Here is a 19642-nt window from a genome sequence, read left to right as displayed (position 1 = left end):
ACGCATCCAGCACGACTAGCTTGACGTGAAATAACGCTTTCGCGAAATTTCGAGCGTTATTGGTATCGGTTCACAATACGTTTTGTGTTGCAGTTATAGGCGATTGTCTTGCGTACTGGTGTGGTTGTGTGTCTTGTGTAGTCAAACCAGCAAATAACTGCTCTGTGATGACAAAAGTGTTGGGTAGTAGGGAACAGGACCGTAACTGCCGCACAACAAACTCCACAATTGAAGGGGGGGGCGGGCTCGAAGGGGCCCAAAATTATTTCGTGGAATAACATAAATTATAGAGTAATTATTCGGAAATTTATGCCTCTTTTTTCAAATTTTTTTTCGCGCTGGGTCCGCGATTTAATGATGCCGATATGCCAAATATCTTAAATATTGGGTAGGCTACCCTTCCCCACGAATATACATGGAATTTATAGAAATGGAGACTTCGGCGTCGGTCATTACTGCGCCACGACGCACCAAGACATATGAAGTTATAGGCCATGTGACATGCGACTCCCAGAAGTGTGCCAGAACGATCAGCAACGAGCAGACCTTGGCCGAGAAGGAATGCCCTTGTGGTGACCGAAAACTTCGATATATATACAATATGTATATATGGCTAAATGGCTGGCGCCGAATGGTTGGTGCCCTGGGGATCTGAGCCTCACAGGAAAAAAATATTTGACAGCAAAGCAATACCAATTTGAAATCGTGTGTGCCTTTTAGTTTTGGCGACTTCTATATCTCTTGACATAACAGATATAGGAGGGCAGGAAGCAGTATAATGTAACGAAGTCAAGATACCAACGGGTCCGCCTGAAGATGTTTAATTTAGGGGTCCTACCTTTGCCAACAGACCTCACTCAGCTCTACAGGTAAATCTGATTACGTGAGCAGAGAGGGGATAAAAATTGATAGCAAAATATATGCAATTCCCGATCATATAAACCGATTCAATAATGAATTATATCAATTTTTCTCACGAAGTGCTGTTACGGTCCTGATGGGGAATGAAGGCTCGGAATAAATCTGAAGTGGGGAATGAAGACAAAAAGGTTGGGAACCACTGGTGTAGTATAACTTGGAATATCTCTTGAAAGTTTCAGCGCAATTTAAGGTCATGCCGAGTTCCAAAATATTTCTCGCTGGTCCCCCCTCCAGTTTTGAGAACCATTACTCCAGTGCTTATGATAATGATCTCTGATTTGAGGTGAATGAAAGTGAATTCAATTACCGCGTTTTTTGCGAATTCGGTCATTTAAATCCTAATCTAATTTGAAAAAAGCTGTGTAGACCTATTCTAATTCGAATTTATTAGCAAAAGCTGAATATTTTCTGAGTTGAACAAATGCGCACGATTACCATCCGCTTCAGTGACGCGATAATTGAGCAGCTACGGCAACCTAATTCGATCCACCTTCTGGGAAGAAGTCATTTAACATTCACTGAGAACCATTTCGTGACATCTGAGTCAATTCCTGATTTCTGTTATCAGAGGATCCCTGATAACGTTTCATATTTCAACTCTGTATCATATTCTCGGGTTGGTTTTACAAAAATGTTCAAGCGAAACCGTGAAAATTTTCGGCTCCTGGATCAAATTCAAAATCTCATCCGTGACTTTTCATATTGGTGAACTACGCGTTATCCAAATTAGATTACAATTGCAATTATAACTATACCCTTTCGTCGGTATTAGATTAGAATCAGAGTTAATAAATTCTCAAAAACGTGGATGCTGAATTAAATACCGATTAGCAGGAAATATATAGTGGCCCAATTCCAAGATGTTTACGTTCTGTGCCTTCATGTTGAGATAGCTGGTTAATAAGGAACCATACCACATCACCCGTTTGAAAACATTTTGCGCAGTCTGCTATCGAATATATGAGATGCCCTCCGGTGTGTCTCGGCGGCACGAGCGGTGATGGCATCGACCTCTCGGCACGTAACTTATACGCACCGATCTTTTGAACAAAGGGGAACATTTTACGTGTCGTCTCTACCTTCCTTCTTGTTCCTCGGCATTCTCCGGGCCATAAAACTCGTTGCATAAATGTTAGGCGTGCCACAGCCTTGAGATAGGCCAGGGAGTAACTAGAACCGGGTTAAGGATAAATTACGCGGAAAGAGAGCTTAGCAAACATTTCTTCCAACTGCGGGTTTGAAACTTTCCGTTTGTTCATTATTTGTTGAGGTTTTCATTTACTCTGGAGTATGGCGCAATGTTGGGATGACACGAGTCATCTCATGACTTGACTCGAGTCACCTTTATCGTATGACTTGACTCGAGTCACTTTGCAAAAAATGACTTTACTTGACTTTACTCAGCATTTCAAAATGTGGATTGACTGGTGACTCGGAGCAAAATTTACGAGTCAATTTAAAGTCATCAAGTAATGGGTGTCGATAAAAATCGGTATATCTTGCATATGTTTCGATGGTTCTCGATACGCTAGTGTGACATGTGAGAGCGACCAATCTCATTCATTCTATGATTTTGCGTTTTACTGAGCCTCCCTTGTTCTATCACAAATAAATTGATCACAAACGAAGTGATTAGAGCTTACAGCGTACGTTGTCGTAGTCGTATGTAGTAGAAAAGTAGTATACTGGCAAAGTATCCATTTTGTTCTATAGACTGGTCAGTGGTCATTGGTGCCCGGCGCTAACTTTAACCAAACCTCTTGTATATTTTTAATTGAATTTGAATATAGTTTATATTACGCGACAACCATTGGCGCAGACTTAAATTGCATTCAATGGATATTTAATTGAGTAGCGCATTATATCCATTCGCTTCAACTACTTGAAGTTTCGTATTCCATTCCCTATTTTGGCGGATAATTATAGCCTTGCGACAGCCCGTCAAGTGTCATGCACCGACTACGTGAAGTGGACACTTGGTTGACAATAGACTCATGACAATACGTATGCTTCTTGTCTGAAGTGACTGCCGTGACTGCCGCACGCGTGCTGCTTAGCGGGAACATTGCACCCGACCTGTAGACATTTACTACGGGACACTCCTGATGTATGCCTTTTGTAAGACACCGTTCACGCGAATGACATGGCGAGAAGCCTCGATAAATTACATGCACTTAAGTAGATGGTTGTTTAGATTGTTGTTCGCGAGTTTCTGTCATTATCAAGTGTGAACATAAATAACGCTTGATCTTTGCTCCATGCGCCGGTTATACGCAGTTCCTTTCCAACAAGAATTAGAGGATAAGCGACGTGGGCCTTGTTAGCCTCGGAATTAGTCATTAAAACATGCAATCAAATGTTCTCATATATTTTTCTCCAGCATATTACGAAAAAAATGAATAGATGAACAATAGCGACAACAAAAATGCCATGTTTTGATGTAGCTGTACTCTATTCGACACGCCGTTATCGCAAGAATTGCTATCGTGCCTCTAGTTTGTACAAAACTGGTCATCGAGATTAGAAGCATTTATATGAGCGCGGAAAAGAACACCAAATTTCTACAGAGCACACTACACGTGCATATAGTGAAGTTTGATACAATTAGGAATGTCTACTCCCAGCTCAATGAAGGCTATTCCGTCAACTTCTACCCGTACAACGAGCTTGTAGATGAGAAATGGCATATCCTCTCTTAAGTGATTGGCCAATTGAATGTATCGGGTTTCGAAAATTGCACCTGGCGATAGGGAAATGGAGTACCTGAGTCATAGGATTCCGAATCGAGCTTAGGCTTCGAGTAAGTCAAAATATTGATGACGTCGGGATTTCAATTATGTAGGCTACTTCCTTTTTTATGCGAATAGAAAGAAAATTATGCAAGCTCTACACGGAAAAAGAAAGTTTGGTATTTTTCCGACCATACAAATTAAATTGCGCTTTGTGACAATGCTGCGGGTTGATGACGAATTCTCCGATACATCATTTCCGCTTGCGTGCAATGCAGAGATGAGCATGGATTAGGATTAGGTTTTGAAAAAACAGAATTTATGAAATTTTGTCGGATTTTGATTGGATTTTGATTAGACATTTTTTTCTGAACGGATTAGGATTTGGATTGGATTTACCTATTTTCCGGGAGATTGATATGTCGTGTGGCGAAAGGCGACAAACTTTATTCAGATCAGTTATTAATGTACTTATGGTTACTAAGTTATCTTGAATCAAGTGTATCGTTGGTTGTGAAAGAAAATTTTCGAATCCCTCCATTGCATAAATTAGTATTTTTTCTGAATTTCAAGTTGGAATCGGATTAGGATAGGACATGAACTTGAATATGAAAAAGTTATAGATTAGGATTTGGATTTGAAGGTTTGGATTTGGATTGGATTAGGACATAGAAATTTTAAATCCGCTCATCTCTGGTGCAATGGCACTATGCTGCATTTCTTTGGCTCTGTTATACGACCAGTTGTCGTCTCAAGGCTTCCTTGTTGACAGAAATGCATCAAAACTAAAATTCTCCTTGGTTGCACGAGTTTTGGTTGAAAGGGCGTATAATTTCAGTTCTCGTAACGTCGTCTATCAATGCTCGATTCGAATCATTGAATTTTTTATTTTATTTCGATTCAAGTGCTCTAATCACTGTGCCTGGTCCGCAGTGTGCCTTATTAGTGACGAATTATATTATTATACGGCTACCATGGGTAGCATTTTCCAAGAGCGATTTGTCGGAGGGTACTATCAATAAGCCTCCCACGACATACTTGTAGTAACGTGACTGACGGTCTGTCTAATATACGAGACGTGAGTTCTCAAGCAGCCATGTATTCAGTGACGACCAAGCACCGAAGCACCTGCGATGTCGTCACACCCTAGTGGCGCCATAGAGCTACCACTACATCTCCCTTCTCGGGGACAAGCACAAATGCTTATAAGCAGCACAAACATATACAACGCAAGCACAGAATGAAGACAATAAACAATCCGAATTGAGGCAGTTAGCGGTACAAAGGTACGAAGCAATTGGCAGGCAAGAGGTGAATGAAGAACACAACATATTTACACACACTACTCCTATAACTACATCAGTACTCCTCGATGTATCTGCGAGGTGCGGTTCTGTTCCGATCCGACCGTCGGACTATCGCCGCCACATGATGGTCATCACGATCGACACTAGTAGCGCTCGAACTGCTATCTCCTCCCTGATCGGGAAATTTGAAGAAATCAGCTTCCTCACTGGCGGTAATGTCGACGCCTTCTTGCGGGGCATTCTCCGTCTGGTATCTCCGCACCATTCGGCGATTTCTTCTGAAGGTGCCACGCCCAGTTCTGATAACCAACGATCTGGGTTGAGTGTCAGTGTCAAGTTTTTCCACAACACCTTGCGATTTGCAGTCCGGAATCCAGACGCGATCTCCCACCTTGAACTCATCTCCAGGTACTACTCTGTGTCTTTTGTTGTAATCACGAGTAACTCTGCGTCGGTAATCTGCTTCAGCTTTCTTCACGGCGGTTCGGTCGACAGACTTGGGCAGAAGATCGTCTGGATGACACGGTACTCTTGTTCTTAGTTTGCGGCCCATGCTCAATTCTGCTGGCGAGTAGCTGATAGCCAATGGCGTGTTGCGGTATGTGAGTAGCGCCAGATATTCATCGTCACATTTTCGCAGGAGGTTTTTGATGGTCTGAACGGCACGCTCAGCCTCCGAGTTCCCCTGTGGATATCTAGGTGAGGACATGATATGTTCAATTTTCCAGCTTTCGCAAAATGACGCAAAGTCGCGGGAAGAGAACATAGGTGCTCCATCGGTGACCAAAGTCTCGCAGATGCCATGCCTACTGAAAATCTTCTTGAATTTCAGAATCGTCTCTGCTGCGTTAACTGTTTTGGAGACTATGCAAATCTCAATGTCCCTGGAGTAGTAGTCAACGGCTAGCAGGTACATGGAATTTTGATATTGAAAGAAGTCGGCACCAACACGGGACCAGGGTCTCTCTGGGAAGGATGCTGACAGCATCGGTTCAACCTTTTCTCGCTGATGCTCCGTGCACTTTTCGCAATTTCTGACGGTTTCTTCAATGTCCTTAGAAATTCCAGGACACCAGCATGACTGTGATGCATTGAGTCGGGATTTTGTCACCCCTTGGTGAGCATCATGAAGGTATCTTAAAACGTCTTGTCTCAGCGTACAGGGGATCACCAAGCGATTCCCTTTAAGCAGGAGTCCTTCATAAGTAGATAAACAGGCTCTATCATTCCAATATGGCCTAAGTGGGCCATGCAGCGTCTCTTTGCATTTCAGCCACCCTGAGGATACATATTGCATCACTGTGCGCAATACGTCATCTTTCTGGAGCTCTGAGCGAATTTCATCCAACCGTTTACAAGACGCAGGAAGGCTGGATGTGACGGCATTGACATAGGCTTCTGTCTCATTATGAAGGCCATCAACGTCCTCGAAAGTTGGCAACGGACAACGAGACAATGCGTCAGCGGTATATAGCAGTTTCCCCGGAACATGAGATATGGTGAAGTTGAACTTCATCAGCCGCATTCGAAATCGTTGCACTCTGAGCGGAAGCTCATCAAGAGTCTTTGTTGACAAAAGTGGAACTAATGGTTGGTGATCAGTCTCCACGCGAAGTTGATGCAAGCCGATCAGGAGTTCCTTCCATCTCTCCATAGACCACGTTATAGCAAGGGCCTCCTTCTCGATTTGAGCGTATCGTCTCTCTGTCTCAGTCAGCGATCTGCTAGCATAAGCGACAGGGCGTAGAGAGTTGTCTACCTGACGTTGCATCAGCACAGCTCCAAGTCCATAACTGCTGGAGTCGGCAGAGATAACAGTTTCCTTATCCGGGCTGTACATAGCAAGAGTCACATCCGAGGACAGCTCTGCCTTAACCTGGTCGAAGGCCAGCTGTTGTTCAGCACCCCAGAGCCACGAAGTGTTTTTCTTCAGTAGATCCCTCAGAGGCTTTGTAAGCTCAGCCAGGTTGGGTGAGAATTTCATGAGTTGATTGGTCATTCCCAGAAACCTTCTCAGTTCCGGGACGTCTGAGGGAGCATAGAACTTGGCAATCGCCTCAACCTTTTTAGGATCCTTGCCGATGCCATCTTTACCAACAACATGTCCAAGGTATTCCAGTTTAGTCGCTGAAAAGACACATTTGTCTTTATTCAATGTAATTCCCTCATCTCGGAGTCTATCCAGTACAAGTCCGAGGGTGGTATTGTAATCCTGTGGTGAGCTAGCAATTATGATGTCATCCATGTGACATATCACATTGGGGATGCCAGCAAGCACCTGATTCATTTTCCGTTGGTAGACTTCGGGTGCGCTGGCGATACCGTATGGAAGCCTCTTGAATCTGAACCTCCCATCAGGGGTGATGAATGTAGTTAACTTACGACACTCCGGTTCAAGTTCTATTTGATAAAATCCACTATTTGCATCCAGTTTGGTGTAAACAGTTCCTTCGGCAATCTTCCCCAGGGTGCTCTCAACTGTCGGCATAGGGTAGAGTTCCCTATCAACAGAATCATTTAGTTTCGTTAGATCCACACACAGGCGTATTTCAGAGTTTTTCTTTGGTACCACAACGATCGGTGCGCACCAGTCTGTTGGCTCGTTGACAGGCTCAATTATGTCCGCCTTTTGCAATTTATTTAGCTCAGCAGTCAAACTACCAAGCAAAGGAATGGGAACTCTGCGAGGTACTTTCAGGGTAAATGGTTTAGCATTCGCCTTCAGTTTGATATAGTACTGTCCTTTCATTTTTCCAACTCCTTGAAAGAGTTCAGGGTAAGCTTTCATGACCTCTTCCTTAGACCGAAGCGAGGGAGTTACTGCACAGTCTACTGCACGGATGCTAACTGTACCCGGCACATCTTGCAGGAGTCCGATTTTGAATGCCCCTGGGATACCCAAGAGTAGTTTAGGCGTATCCCGGACAACGTAGACCTTTTCCACAACGGAGTTATCCTCAAACCCGAGCGTCATAGCGACATAGCAAAGGGTGGAAAGTTCCTTATTCCCTGCAGTCATCAAACGTTTGTCGGAGGGTCTGATGGATCCATATTGACGCTTGTATATGTGCAAGGGCATGACTGATACTTGTGCGCCAGTATCAACGCACCATGTAAGCAGGTCAAGGGCAACCTTGAGCTTGACAAACCAGCCAATATCTTCCGCTGGTTCCACCGTGCTAATGGTCAGCCCCTGGTGTGGGATTTCAGGCTCCATGTTAACTGTATCGGTATTGGGAGCACTATCCAAATCTACAGCAGCAATCACGGATCCCACAAAGACTGGTGCGATGGGACTTGAGCGTCCGTCCACATCGTCTTCACCAACAGTATCGGATTCCACGGAGCGTATATTTGTCCGAGCAGAAGCACGGCAGACAGTTTCGAAATGTCCTGTTTTCTCACACACCGAGCAATTGTAATCGGCAGCAGGACAGAAAAATCTACCAAACTGGTGCTTCTTACCACAGTATTTGCATTTTATCAGCGACGTCTTGGCATCCTTTCCATCCTTCTGTCGAGCAGTAGATCCTGTTTTTAGTGGAGGTTTTTTTGTGACTGCATCAAATTTCTCAATGACTAGTTTGTAGTCATTTTTATCCTCAGCAGGAATGTCTTGATCATTTTCTCGTCGAGCAGGAAGCCACGTGAGATTCTTGTAAATTGACTTTCCCTCCGGACCAATAAGACTCAGGAGGTGTCCTACCTTGACGCAGTCATCCTTTTGTGATAATTCTGCAGCACAGAGATACGTTTCAAAGTCTTCCTTCCAATCAACCCACGCTTGAGGCGGGTTGGTTCCAGCCAGTGATAGTGGCTTCGGGTGCAGTCCTTGCAAGGCAGTATATCCACTAGCCATAATTCTGAGTAGCTAAGTAATTGCTATCAGCTGCTTTTATACTGTTGCCACCATGTAGTAACGTGACTGACGGTCTGTCTAATATACGAGACGTGAGTTCTCAAGCAGCCATGTATTCAGTGACGACCAAGCACCGAAGCACCTGCGATGTCGTCACACCCTAGTGGCGCCATAGAGCTACCACTACAATACTATTTAGAAGAAAGTGTTGCAGAGCAGGGGTTGGCAACCCGCGGTCGTAGTACGAAATTTTGCGCGGTCGTGGACGTGTAATTCAGTTGGTATGTGTGGAAGGCCGTCGACATGGAAATTGAATATACGAATGGACTGCTGGAATTTTGAGACATTTTTAGTAATCTTGATATTTCCTTGGCGATTTCCGTGATTCAATGCGACCTCATATTTCGATTTTAATGTAGTAGCACCCTTTTCCATCTGAGCCCCACAGTACAGGTGCAAACAGCAGATTAAAATTATACACCCCATATAAAAATACCAACTTGGAATCGTGTGCTCCTTAGGAAAGTAATTTGGTTGAATCTTATCACATGGGCTGAGAAAGGATATATATTTAATAGTAATATGGCGGCGCCACCATAAGGAATCCCGGTAACTAATCGTAACGCGACCACTCGCGATTGCGATGCATATGATAAACCGATATGAACAAGTAGATTAGTCTGGAGCTCATAGCAAATGGACATGGACAATTTATTCTGGGAATTTGGCGTCCAGTTAGTTCATTACGGCTATGCTCTGGAATGCGGCCGTATAGGTTGCATATATGATCGTAATGCGGCCATGAATAGCAATAAGACTGCAAACCATGGTCACCCCTGATCTGGAGGACACGTTTCTTAACCGTATAGTAATAACTCTTAGCCAGTGCCCAACCATTCAAACTTCTGACGGGTGGCAACTGGGGAATATCGTAGGAAAGAAAAGGACGTAGATTATTTTTGTCCTCAATGTTTTTTGCGGCATATGCACCGACTCATGATACACATACACACGATCTGTGCACACCATGTGTGCATATCATGAGTGCATGATGCGCATACGCCGCTGGACAAGGAAGTGCAGATATAACCTTTACGGCTTTCTAAGTCATGCCCCACCCCTCCATGCTATCCTAGTAATACATGAGCGCCAAGCAGGGAAGTCATGGATACCAGTGTTTCTAATCAGGTCCTTGGTCTGACCCGGCCGGAAATCGAACCCACGACCTACCGATCACGAAGCCGGACGCTTCACCATTACGCTATCTTCTCGGTCAATCTGTACAAATATCCCATGTTATATTCTGTCCGTAGATCACTGTTAAAATAGCTCAAGACCAATAAGTGATCATATCTGTATTCTTGCAATCTCTAGTCCGTAGAGTGCAGATTCAAAATGAGGATTCCAATTTTATGCCTCGTGATTTACGTCTACGTCGTCTATGCTTCTGAAGGTTAGTATTCTGCAATATATTCCATGAAACACTCGTATCTCATTCCGATTTTAACAGAAATCGACAGTAGTGAATCTGTTGCAAAGCACGTGAGTCAATTCACTATATTCGGACGCGATGATTTGCGTTCGCTATTTTTTCTGGTTTTATAAACGAAGCCACATAGGCTATACTTGCAAGCTTACAACTCCAATCCTTTTACCTTTTCCAGATGATGTATGAAAGTCAACATGAATACGGGAATGAACGCATGGTTCCACCGCATAGCCAACATGTACCCATGGTCCCACACCAACAGCCCAGCCAACATGTACCCATTGTCCAACATCAGCAGCCCATCTATCATTCACCTATGGTTCAACCTCAGCCAATCTACCAACAACCCATCGTACAGCATTCACCCGTTTATTATGGACCTGCCCCCGAACCTAAACAAGGCGGCCTCTTAGACAATCCTCTTCTTCTTATCGTCCTATTGAGTGAGTGGGAATGCATATTTAGGCACGTTTAATGTAGAGCCAGCCCGATTGATGTCGGATTTTTGTGCCGATACCGATAAAAACCTATAATTGGCAACTTTGCCGATAACCCCAATATATTAGGACGATAATTCAACAATAGCATCCGGCCTAATCACAATCTCCAGAACCTCAGAGCATCTATTTTAACAGTTTTGCAGACATTGCTATGCTTTGGCATGAAATGCACAACATAGACTGTATCGGGACACCTGTTAGGGGTCAGTGAGAAAGTACTCCAAATCAAGTAGTCGGATGTAGCCTACTTATTGTTAGCTACTTACACAAGTTGCTATGTTTTCGTCTACTTCTACTTAATTGGCATCAGTTTACTAGGGCTATAATACTTATTCTTTGCTACTTAAAATGTCTAAAACTACTCGTACTTGAATAGAAATTTGCGCTGTTACTTCAATTGGTACTGGAATATCAATGGTGAATAATTTGACCATCTCAGCCTGAAAGGTATATGAAATATATCAATAATCTCGGAGAAGCAGTTACATATTATATTACCATGGTGTGACGTCACGAAAATTTGGCGATCTTTATTTTTTACCTCAAGTCACTTTTCTGTCAAAGTGAGACATCGACTCGATATTATCGGCGCACCTTTAATCGGTCGGGCCCTAGTTTAATTAGTTTAATGTTCCTTTCATTTAATCGCACGAATACGAGCTATTTCATATTTTTACATCGGAGCGATTTCTGATGTCTTTGTTTAAGTGTCGATGACAAGGACCACTACCACAACAGCAGCAACGACAACACTGGCACCAGGAACAACAACTGCAGTAAGATTATCTTCATACATCGTCAATCGACTCTTTGATTTACCGGGCCGGGCAGGGACCTTTTATGGACACATTAACACTTACAGACTGATCGTGAAAGTCATTGTGAACTCTCAAACTTCTTTGGGTAGAGCAATAAAACTGTCAATGTTGCGATACGCCACGAAAGTTCTATGTTGTATATAAGACCAAATTTACCATGAGAATATTATTATATTGACCGGACAGAACATTCTGGTTCAGTTCATGCCTAAACATCACAAAGGATGCCAAACCTTTCAAATAAATGCTTTTACAAACGTGCCTCAAGCTAGATCCCTGTTTTATTTTAATATATCGAGGTTGTTGTTCTTCAAGTTGTTAATTATCAGTTTGGCTCAAACATCTCATACCGGTCTGACTATAAGTGTTATACCAAGGCTTTGGGAATTTAGTAATTCACTAATGTGGAAGAAGAAAAACTGGCGCGTAATATATGTCATTTTTTGGCAAGATGAGGAAGATTGTTGTTGCATCACCGCTGATGAGTCACGAAATTAAATTAAAAGTTGCAAGTCACTACTGTTAACGGACAATGCATGTTCGAAAAGGAGCACGATTCATAAAAACTTCCTTCCGGTGAATTAAAATTCGGTCGTGTGCAGTTGTATAAACTAATGGATTTTCAAAATGAGTAACTACAACTGCGAACTTTTCAAAACTCGCCACAAGAACTAGAACTAACGACCTTCAAAAATCCACTACTAACTAACTAAACACAGCTACCTAATACCTGATAATACGAATTACTAAATTAAAAATCAGCCAAGAAGTATTAGAGATAGTATCTGCATTTCAAACGGACGGGGTATCGTGTTTAACATGGATTGGATTTTGACCCGCCATGGCCATGTGACTGTTAGAATTGATAACTGTGAGGCTGAGCAATGGCAATGGCTTCAAGAACATTACGCAACTGAACCGGTATCGTGATTCACGTCGAAGCGGGTTTTCTAATTGTTGTCGTGCGACTATTTTTAATGTGCAAGGAGAAGAAGAGCTACTCGAAAAACCAGTAGTTAGTTGAACATTAACTAATTAGTTTGGTAGTGGGTACAAATATTTTCGTTGAGGTTGTGTCGAAACACTGCCGAATCGAAACCGGTAAACAATTGCTTCGACAAATTTATCGTTCTCCTCTTCTTCGACAATTCACCGATCCGATTTCTTCAGAACCCGTTAGCAGGCTATACTCAAGTGGGCGATGACAATTGCTACTACAAATTGTCCACGGATACTCTGAACTGGAACGAGGCCAAGGCCAAATGCGAAGAAACTGAAAATGCCGGACTCGCAGTCATTGGCTTCAATGCGCCTACTGCCGAGAGAGAGTAAGATTTATTTCCTTGCAATTTCCCCTTGAGTGGTTCTCACAGAACTGCTTGGACGTATATAACAATTGGAGGGAGTAATTTCAAAAACATGTTCCAACCACTTCAAGTGGAGGTAAAATATGGAGGTCTGGAGAGAACCCAAGCAAGTAGTTTTTAAGAGTAAATGTGGTTGCACACTTTTAGCGGTGGGTCGGCGTTTATTGTTGGTCAGATTTGACATAAAACTAGAAGTGGAAATACCGCCGTAGAGTTCTTCTCCATTAGAGCTACAAGTAGAGATTTTTAAGACATGTCAAAACGACTTCAATTAGAAGCAGAATTGACCCCATGATTTTCTGCTCAATTATAGTGAGAAGCACTTTCGAAGACATGCCAAAGCTAGTTCGAGTACAAGCACAAAAACCGCCGTAAATTTCTGCTCAGTTACAAGTGCAGGTAGCAATGTCAGAGACATCTCAGAACTACTTTAAGTATAGAAGAAAATCGAATCCGTAAACATCTACTTGACTATCGGTAGAATTTGGATTGAAAATTATTATTTTTCAGATTTACATTTAGATTAGAATTTAGAAATACATTTCACAGACATTCCAAAGCTACTCAAAGTAGAATGAAATCGACTCCGTGAGCATCTACTTGACTATCGGTAAATTTTGAATGAATGAAATGAAATTGAAATTTTGTGAGGTAGACATTTAGATTAGGATGTGGAACTATAATTCAGATTAAAATTAGGAAATCAATTTCCAACACATGTTGGAACTACCTCCAGTACAAGCAAAATCGACTGCAATAATTTTTCTACTTGACTGAATGTAGAACTTGCATTAGAAATTGGAAACATTTAAATTTTGACTTAGACTAGAATTTAGGAATAGCTTTTCAATGACTTTCTAAACTACCAATATAAGAAGCAATTTCCAAGACCTGTTCCTGAAATGTTGCAGAGCTCTGATCGAAGTGCTCGGTGCTGAGGGAACGACTTTCTGGATTGGAGTGGACGGTACGGTACTTACTGGAATGCCGCTAACCGCCAACCCTGCCGTGTTCATCGCTCCGTTGGATGGCGTCGATGCGACAGCCGCTACTACCCCCGGCTTCGGTACGGCGATATCTGACACTAGTGCTGCCGGTGATCCGGTTTGCGGTCGCGTGGATGCCACCAACGTGGACCTCCTGCAATTCGAAGCCTGCGGCACCGAGGACCGCCGCTACATATGCGAAATTTGCATTTAACTCAGATCTCGTGACCGCCGTTTTAATTGGAACAGAAGAAGATATGGCCTGCCGGATAGCACCAGATTTGATATAACTAAATATCCCTCCGAAACTAAATAAGTCAATCACACGACCACTATGGTTGAGTGGATATATTATTTTGATATCAAAATTCTGTTCTTGGTTATAGCTCCAACTCGTGTCACATCCGGCATAGGCTTGTGATCGAAAAAATAAACCCCAATCCACATTTATTTCGTCTTGTTTCTAACGCTAGCTAAAGCCCCCCATCCCCCCCCCCAGTCGTCACTTTCAACAACAGTGTTCTTTTGCGCTATTTCTGGCCACTAGTAGGTTCCCAAACAGATACGGCAATCTTATATCAGACGACAAGAACGCAAAAGGTAATAAAACCGGTCTCAACCGAAAGCTTTTGTCTCTCTGGTTTGGAAAATATAAATTAAAAATCGCTCGGCTATGCAATTACCCTGAAAATACCATCAAAGACAGAAATTGTAAATTTTCAGAACAATCGCAGCGTCATTATTATGGTCGTTGTGCTGTGGCGCTCTGATTGTTCGGAGTAATGCAGATTTAGGAATTTTAAAACGACATCTGGACGGGTTTTAGTGCCTTGGCCTTATTTTAATATATATATTCCACTCAGTGCAACAATAACTTTTGATAAAGACCAGTTTCATTAAATTTAGCGCTCGGTTCGCCAGTTATGGGATAACCAATATGCTGGTTTGGCTCTACAACTCCGAATCCAACATTGAGTGAAATTTATTCAACGATCGCATGAAAATTGAAAAGCTTCAGAAATTTTATATTCGGGTTCAAATGCAATTTCAACGTCTAATCAGTCGTAAATCCATACCCGATACAAATCCAGCTATGGTCAACAAATCATTTTTTCAAATCCATGCTCATGTCATCTGAGTTGAGATTTCGATTTGGAAAAAAAACTGATTTGATGAGTGTGGAAGGATTTGGATCGGGTGACGAGGGAACACTCAAAGAAATGTAGAAACTTCCTAATTCGGTCTGGATAAAATCGGTATACAGTCACCTGTTCAAATAAGTGTAACACCGCTCAACGTCGCGGACGATCAGTTTGACACGATTGCATAGTTTGAAATCATTTGTGATGAATTTTCTTCTCTTTCGAAATTCATGACTCATATTTGTGATGACAAAACATATTTCGAAAGCATTGTATATTCGTTATAAAATATATCCAACTATACAAAAATATATATCAGTGTGTGACGTGATCAGCAGATAGGGAAATGTTCTTGAAATGAAGAAGTTATTCCCGTGCGTGAGTTCATCTGGCGTCGGGAAAAGATGTGAAAGGTTGAGTTATAATTTTGTATTGGATCTGAAAGAACACGTTACGGGGCCACCAAGTAATAAGCTCTTCGGCGTAACGTCGTGAAAGTCGTCTGATTACAGCTGCCAGAATGATCTAAAGCCGTGTGTTGACAATTTATTTTATTCCATTGAAGTATGTTGTATTTATTTTGTGTCTGATTCTGTGCGTCAAAAGCGGCTAATCATGTATATATATTACATCGTAGACCTCCGACCAGAATCAAGCAGTAACGGGGTACTTCTACTGCTAGTAGTATACCAGTACGAGGTTGCACCATTTACTCGTGCATCCCTTTCAGGATTTCTGACGAAACTTAGGTCTAGATCGAGAGAATGATTCTTAATCACCCTGAAATCGGTATTTCCTATTGATCGAAAAGTTACCACGTTATCTGTATACTTCTATACTTGAGTACCAACCCAAGTGCCAGGACCTTTCAGCCCCAGCTCTTATCGAGTCATCGTACATTTCGAATGGAGTCAAGTCAAGAAACTTGATTTATGGAGGTGAACGAATATGGAGTTAATGAAATAGTGTGTGCGACGTTGTTAGTTTCTATCAGACATGGGGTAATCGCGATTAGTAATCGTAATCGATTACGACAATTACAGCATTTTGAAGTAATCGTAATCGCAATCGATTACATTCGAAAAAATCCGAAGTAATCGTAATCGTAATCGACTACTTCCCATATCTAATCGATTTTTTTTGTGAAAGAACGATTACTTTTTGTTTGTACAAGGACTATGACATAAACTGAATATTCGTTAACAAGAATGATATAATATACCACGTTAGCGATAGCACAAACGTCTGTTTTCAACGCCACTGACTCATTATTACGTCAGAAGTATTAGCTCCGCTCGTCATTGCGTAAGAAGTATCAACAGTCCACACATATTAAACAGACATGCAATGGACATTGTAGTGTGATTGTAAGAACACCTCCCGTGGTGTATATCAGGTTATCAATACACTACAGAAGCCCCTACATCGCAGCAGGATATTGATCACCACTATGCCTATAGCTTCAAATAGTAACTTATGTATTGATGTTTGGTTGTGCTTAGTTAAACGCAGTTTACCGTTGCTGCTTGGCGTGCAGGAGGCCTACGTACGCACGTGCACCTGACGAAGATTCGGAATTTTGTAGTCGTCGAATAAAACATTGCAGTTTCCACAACGAAGCATTACAAATAAACAGCTGCTGATATTTATCATAACCGAGCCGTGATTAGCCGTTTCTCGTAACAGCAGCCCGCAGTATATGTAAGCTATTAAGTTGAAGGCAGAATTTTTATGTTCAATATATCTTATTCTCATATAACTACTTGAAACGGGCGTCAATCGTTATTTCACAGTTCGTTACTTAGCATTTGGACCTGCCGCCATAACCATCCGCTTATATAGCCTGACATGTACGCGTGGGTTGTAGCAAGAATCAGCAATTCAGCCAAAACAGCAATTCGTCCCCCTGTCCAACCGTTGGTCAATTTTCAAAACTGAATTTCGTCAATAATATTGGTAATTGCATTATATTACTATTCATTTATAACCTCTCTCAGCCCCGAGTGTCAGATTTACCTATAGAGCTGGGGCACGTAATTCATAATCACAGCATCTGGTATGTTGTTATAATTACTTTATTGTATGTTGTTAATTCGCGATCTCCAGTCTGTTGTATAATCCGAAGATATTTTACTCGCCCAAACGTAGCAGACTAAAAGAATATCTTTTGTGAGACGCACACAAAATTGTCATGGCTTTATTCCTTTGTGGATGCGCCGGGTGACATTTGCATTGTGGGTCCAGATTGGAAGGACAGGAGTTATTAGTCACGCCCACCGAGCGTGGCTATTGACAATAGACGAATACCCTAAGTTTTTTTTGGTATCTCATCCCGTGAAGTTGCGTGTTGGCCAAAACTGCATATGTCTTTTGGTGTGTTGTGGGATCGTGGCGCGGTAATGACCGGCTCCGAAATGCCTGTTCCCATAAAATAGCCTATGCATGTTTTTTTCTTGAGGGGAAGAGGTATGCATTTCAAACCCAGCTATCTACTGGAGCAGGGGTCACCAACCGTTTTGAAACAAAAAGCTACTTCTTGTGTAGCGTGTACTGATTATTGCGACGACCGACGGGTTACCACTTACTCCTGCCGTTTATCCGTGTTCAGTTGGATTTCTTCACTTAGAATAAGGCAATCAGAGCACTCGGCCGGGTTTCCGCCCCTTACCAAGAACAAAAAACGCTCACTCGCCGGGACTCACACCAGCTCCTCCGGGCTCAGCTGCGTTGCTGCAGTGCGCGCCGAAGCGCCAATCTCCGCGTCGAGACTAGGGAATATTAACTAGGCCTATATATTCCCGTTCAGCCGCCGCGTGGGCGAAGACAAGCAATGCCCCGAGCGACTGCGTTCGTATGTTCCTTGGGGTCGGCCGACCCATGTTCAACTGCTCGCATCGCATCGCAGTGGTGGCCCTACGAACGGGGGGTGGCTGTGCGAGACTTAAAGAGGCCCCCCCCCCCATAAGTATCTATCCGTAACTTATGGGTGGCTTCGCCCCCCAAACACCCCTTTCGCAACTGTTATTATTATCTATCTTTCACCACGGCAAGGTTCGGCCAGGTGTTGGATTCGGCAATGTCTATTTTTTCATGTGTGCAAGGATATACTACATCAAAACTAGGTAATTCCACCGCATGCAGAGACGTGATGATTATCGGGATATGGTACTTTTCTGACAAATGTAGAGATTTGATGATGATTGAAACATCTGTACAGAATCCTATTCTTGCTTTACACGGATTTTCATGTTTATTCGTTATTATCCTTGAAAAAAGCGCATATTCCAAATAGGGGGGCCCTTCGACCAGGGGGGGGCGGGCGACCGCCCACCTCGCCCACCCCAAAAGCCACCACTGCTACAGCGACCGCGGGCAACTCATTTGGTCCGCGTTGGTGACCCCTGTACTACAGATATTTGAATCGCAAAGCTCGAAGAACATTTTCAAGAATTAACTAAATTCTCGAAAATACTCTATAATTTATGTTAGTTACGAAACACTTTTGAGTCCCCTCCGAGCACGCTCCCAACCCTACTAAGGAACTTTGGGTGTGGCAGGTAAAGACCTGGCAATAATGCAAATTGTTGGATGCGATAAATCATCCACTACAAAGTTGGGCAATTGGTATATTATGACGTAATAAGCAAATGACGCATGGTGTATGAAGAGATATCTCATTAAGCCTTTTCATCGCAATCCTTGTATTGTCATCCAATATATCATTTAAGATTATAGTCCTAAGAAGCAAAACAAATGTAATCGTGAGTAATCGTGATTACTTTTCCAATGTAATCGTAATCGTAATCGACTACTTCCTGATTTTGCTGTAATCGTAATCGTAATCGTAATCGCGTGATTCCGAAGTAATCGTAATCGCAGTCGATTACATTCATAAAGTAATCACCCCATGTCTGGTTTCTATATGCTTGTAGACTCTTTGACTGTCAGCTGATACTACTTCCCTTCCGAAAACAGTGGACCCCTCCAAGATTATCGTCGCAGTTTCGTACCTTTTTCTACTGTGGCATTTAGGATTCTTATATGCTAGTTATCATCTACAATGTAGCCCTGACTAGAGATCGCATGAGAGATTCCTTACTAGTTCAATCTCATAAGAAAACACATGATAATCTGGTGATTCATTATGTGGAGCTAAAATACTTTTGATTACAGCCATTCGTCTGAATCTTTTGACAAATTAAACAACCAACGAACCACTGTCACATCTTTGACAATTGTGCTGACGTAAAGATGGCGAATCGTCATTCCAATCTGTCACTAATATACCGGTATGCAGTGGCAATGTTTTCAATAACAATTTGTTATTCCCGTCGATAGTCAAATAGTCGAGAGTGATATTGCAGGAGTTACCATATGAAAGACTAGAATGGTAACGCTTGTACTGAGATACTGATAAATGTAGTGTTGTTCTGGATTACTTATTCCAAGTTTACTGAAAATTTGCACACTGACACAATGTAATTTCACCCCGAGCGCGAGCATAACTAAATTCTCCATGAACAA

At 42.4% G+C, this 19642-nt stretch overlaps 2 protein-coding genes across 2 annotated transcripts in view; one reads left to right on the top strand and one right to left on the bottom strand.

Moving 5' to 3' along the window:
- LOC145436218 (uncharacterized) overlaps positions 1-19642 on the bottom strand; it is a 135021-nt gene that overhangs the window by 96542 nt on the left and 18837 nt on the right. The window lies entirely within an intron of this gene.
- On the top strand, positions 9850-15427 carry LOC145436172 (uncharacterized). Its single transcript, XM_080313517.1, has 6 exons — positions 9850-10269; positions 10327-10358; positions 10481-10748; positions 11514-11581; positions 12794-12951; positions 13902-15427. The coding sequence occupies exons 1-6, from the start codon at positions 10212-10214 to the stop codon at positions 14188-14190; spliced, it is 873 nt and encodes a 290-aa protein (XP_080169643.1). The 5' UTR covers positions 9850-10211; the 3' UTR covers positions 14191-15427.

Source organism: Botryllus schlosseri, chromosome 1 (assembly GCF_051294905.1).
Source record: "Botryllus schlosseri isolate E-star chromosome 1, Bs_hap1, whole genome shotgun sequence".
In the NCBI taxonomy this organism is placed as follows: Eukaryota; Metazoa; Chordata; class Ascidiacea; order Stolidobranchia; family Styelidae; genus Botryllus; species Botryllus schlosseri.
This window is presented reverse-complemented; position numbering and strand designations above follow the sequence as displayed.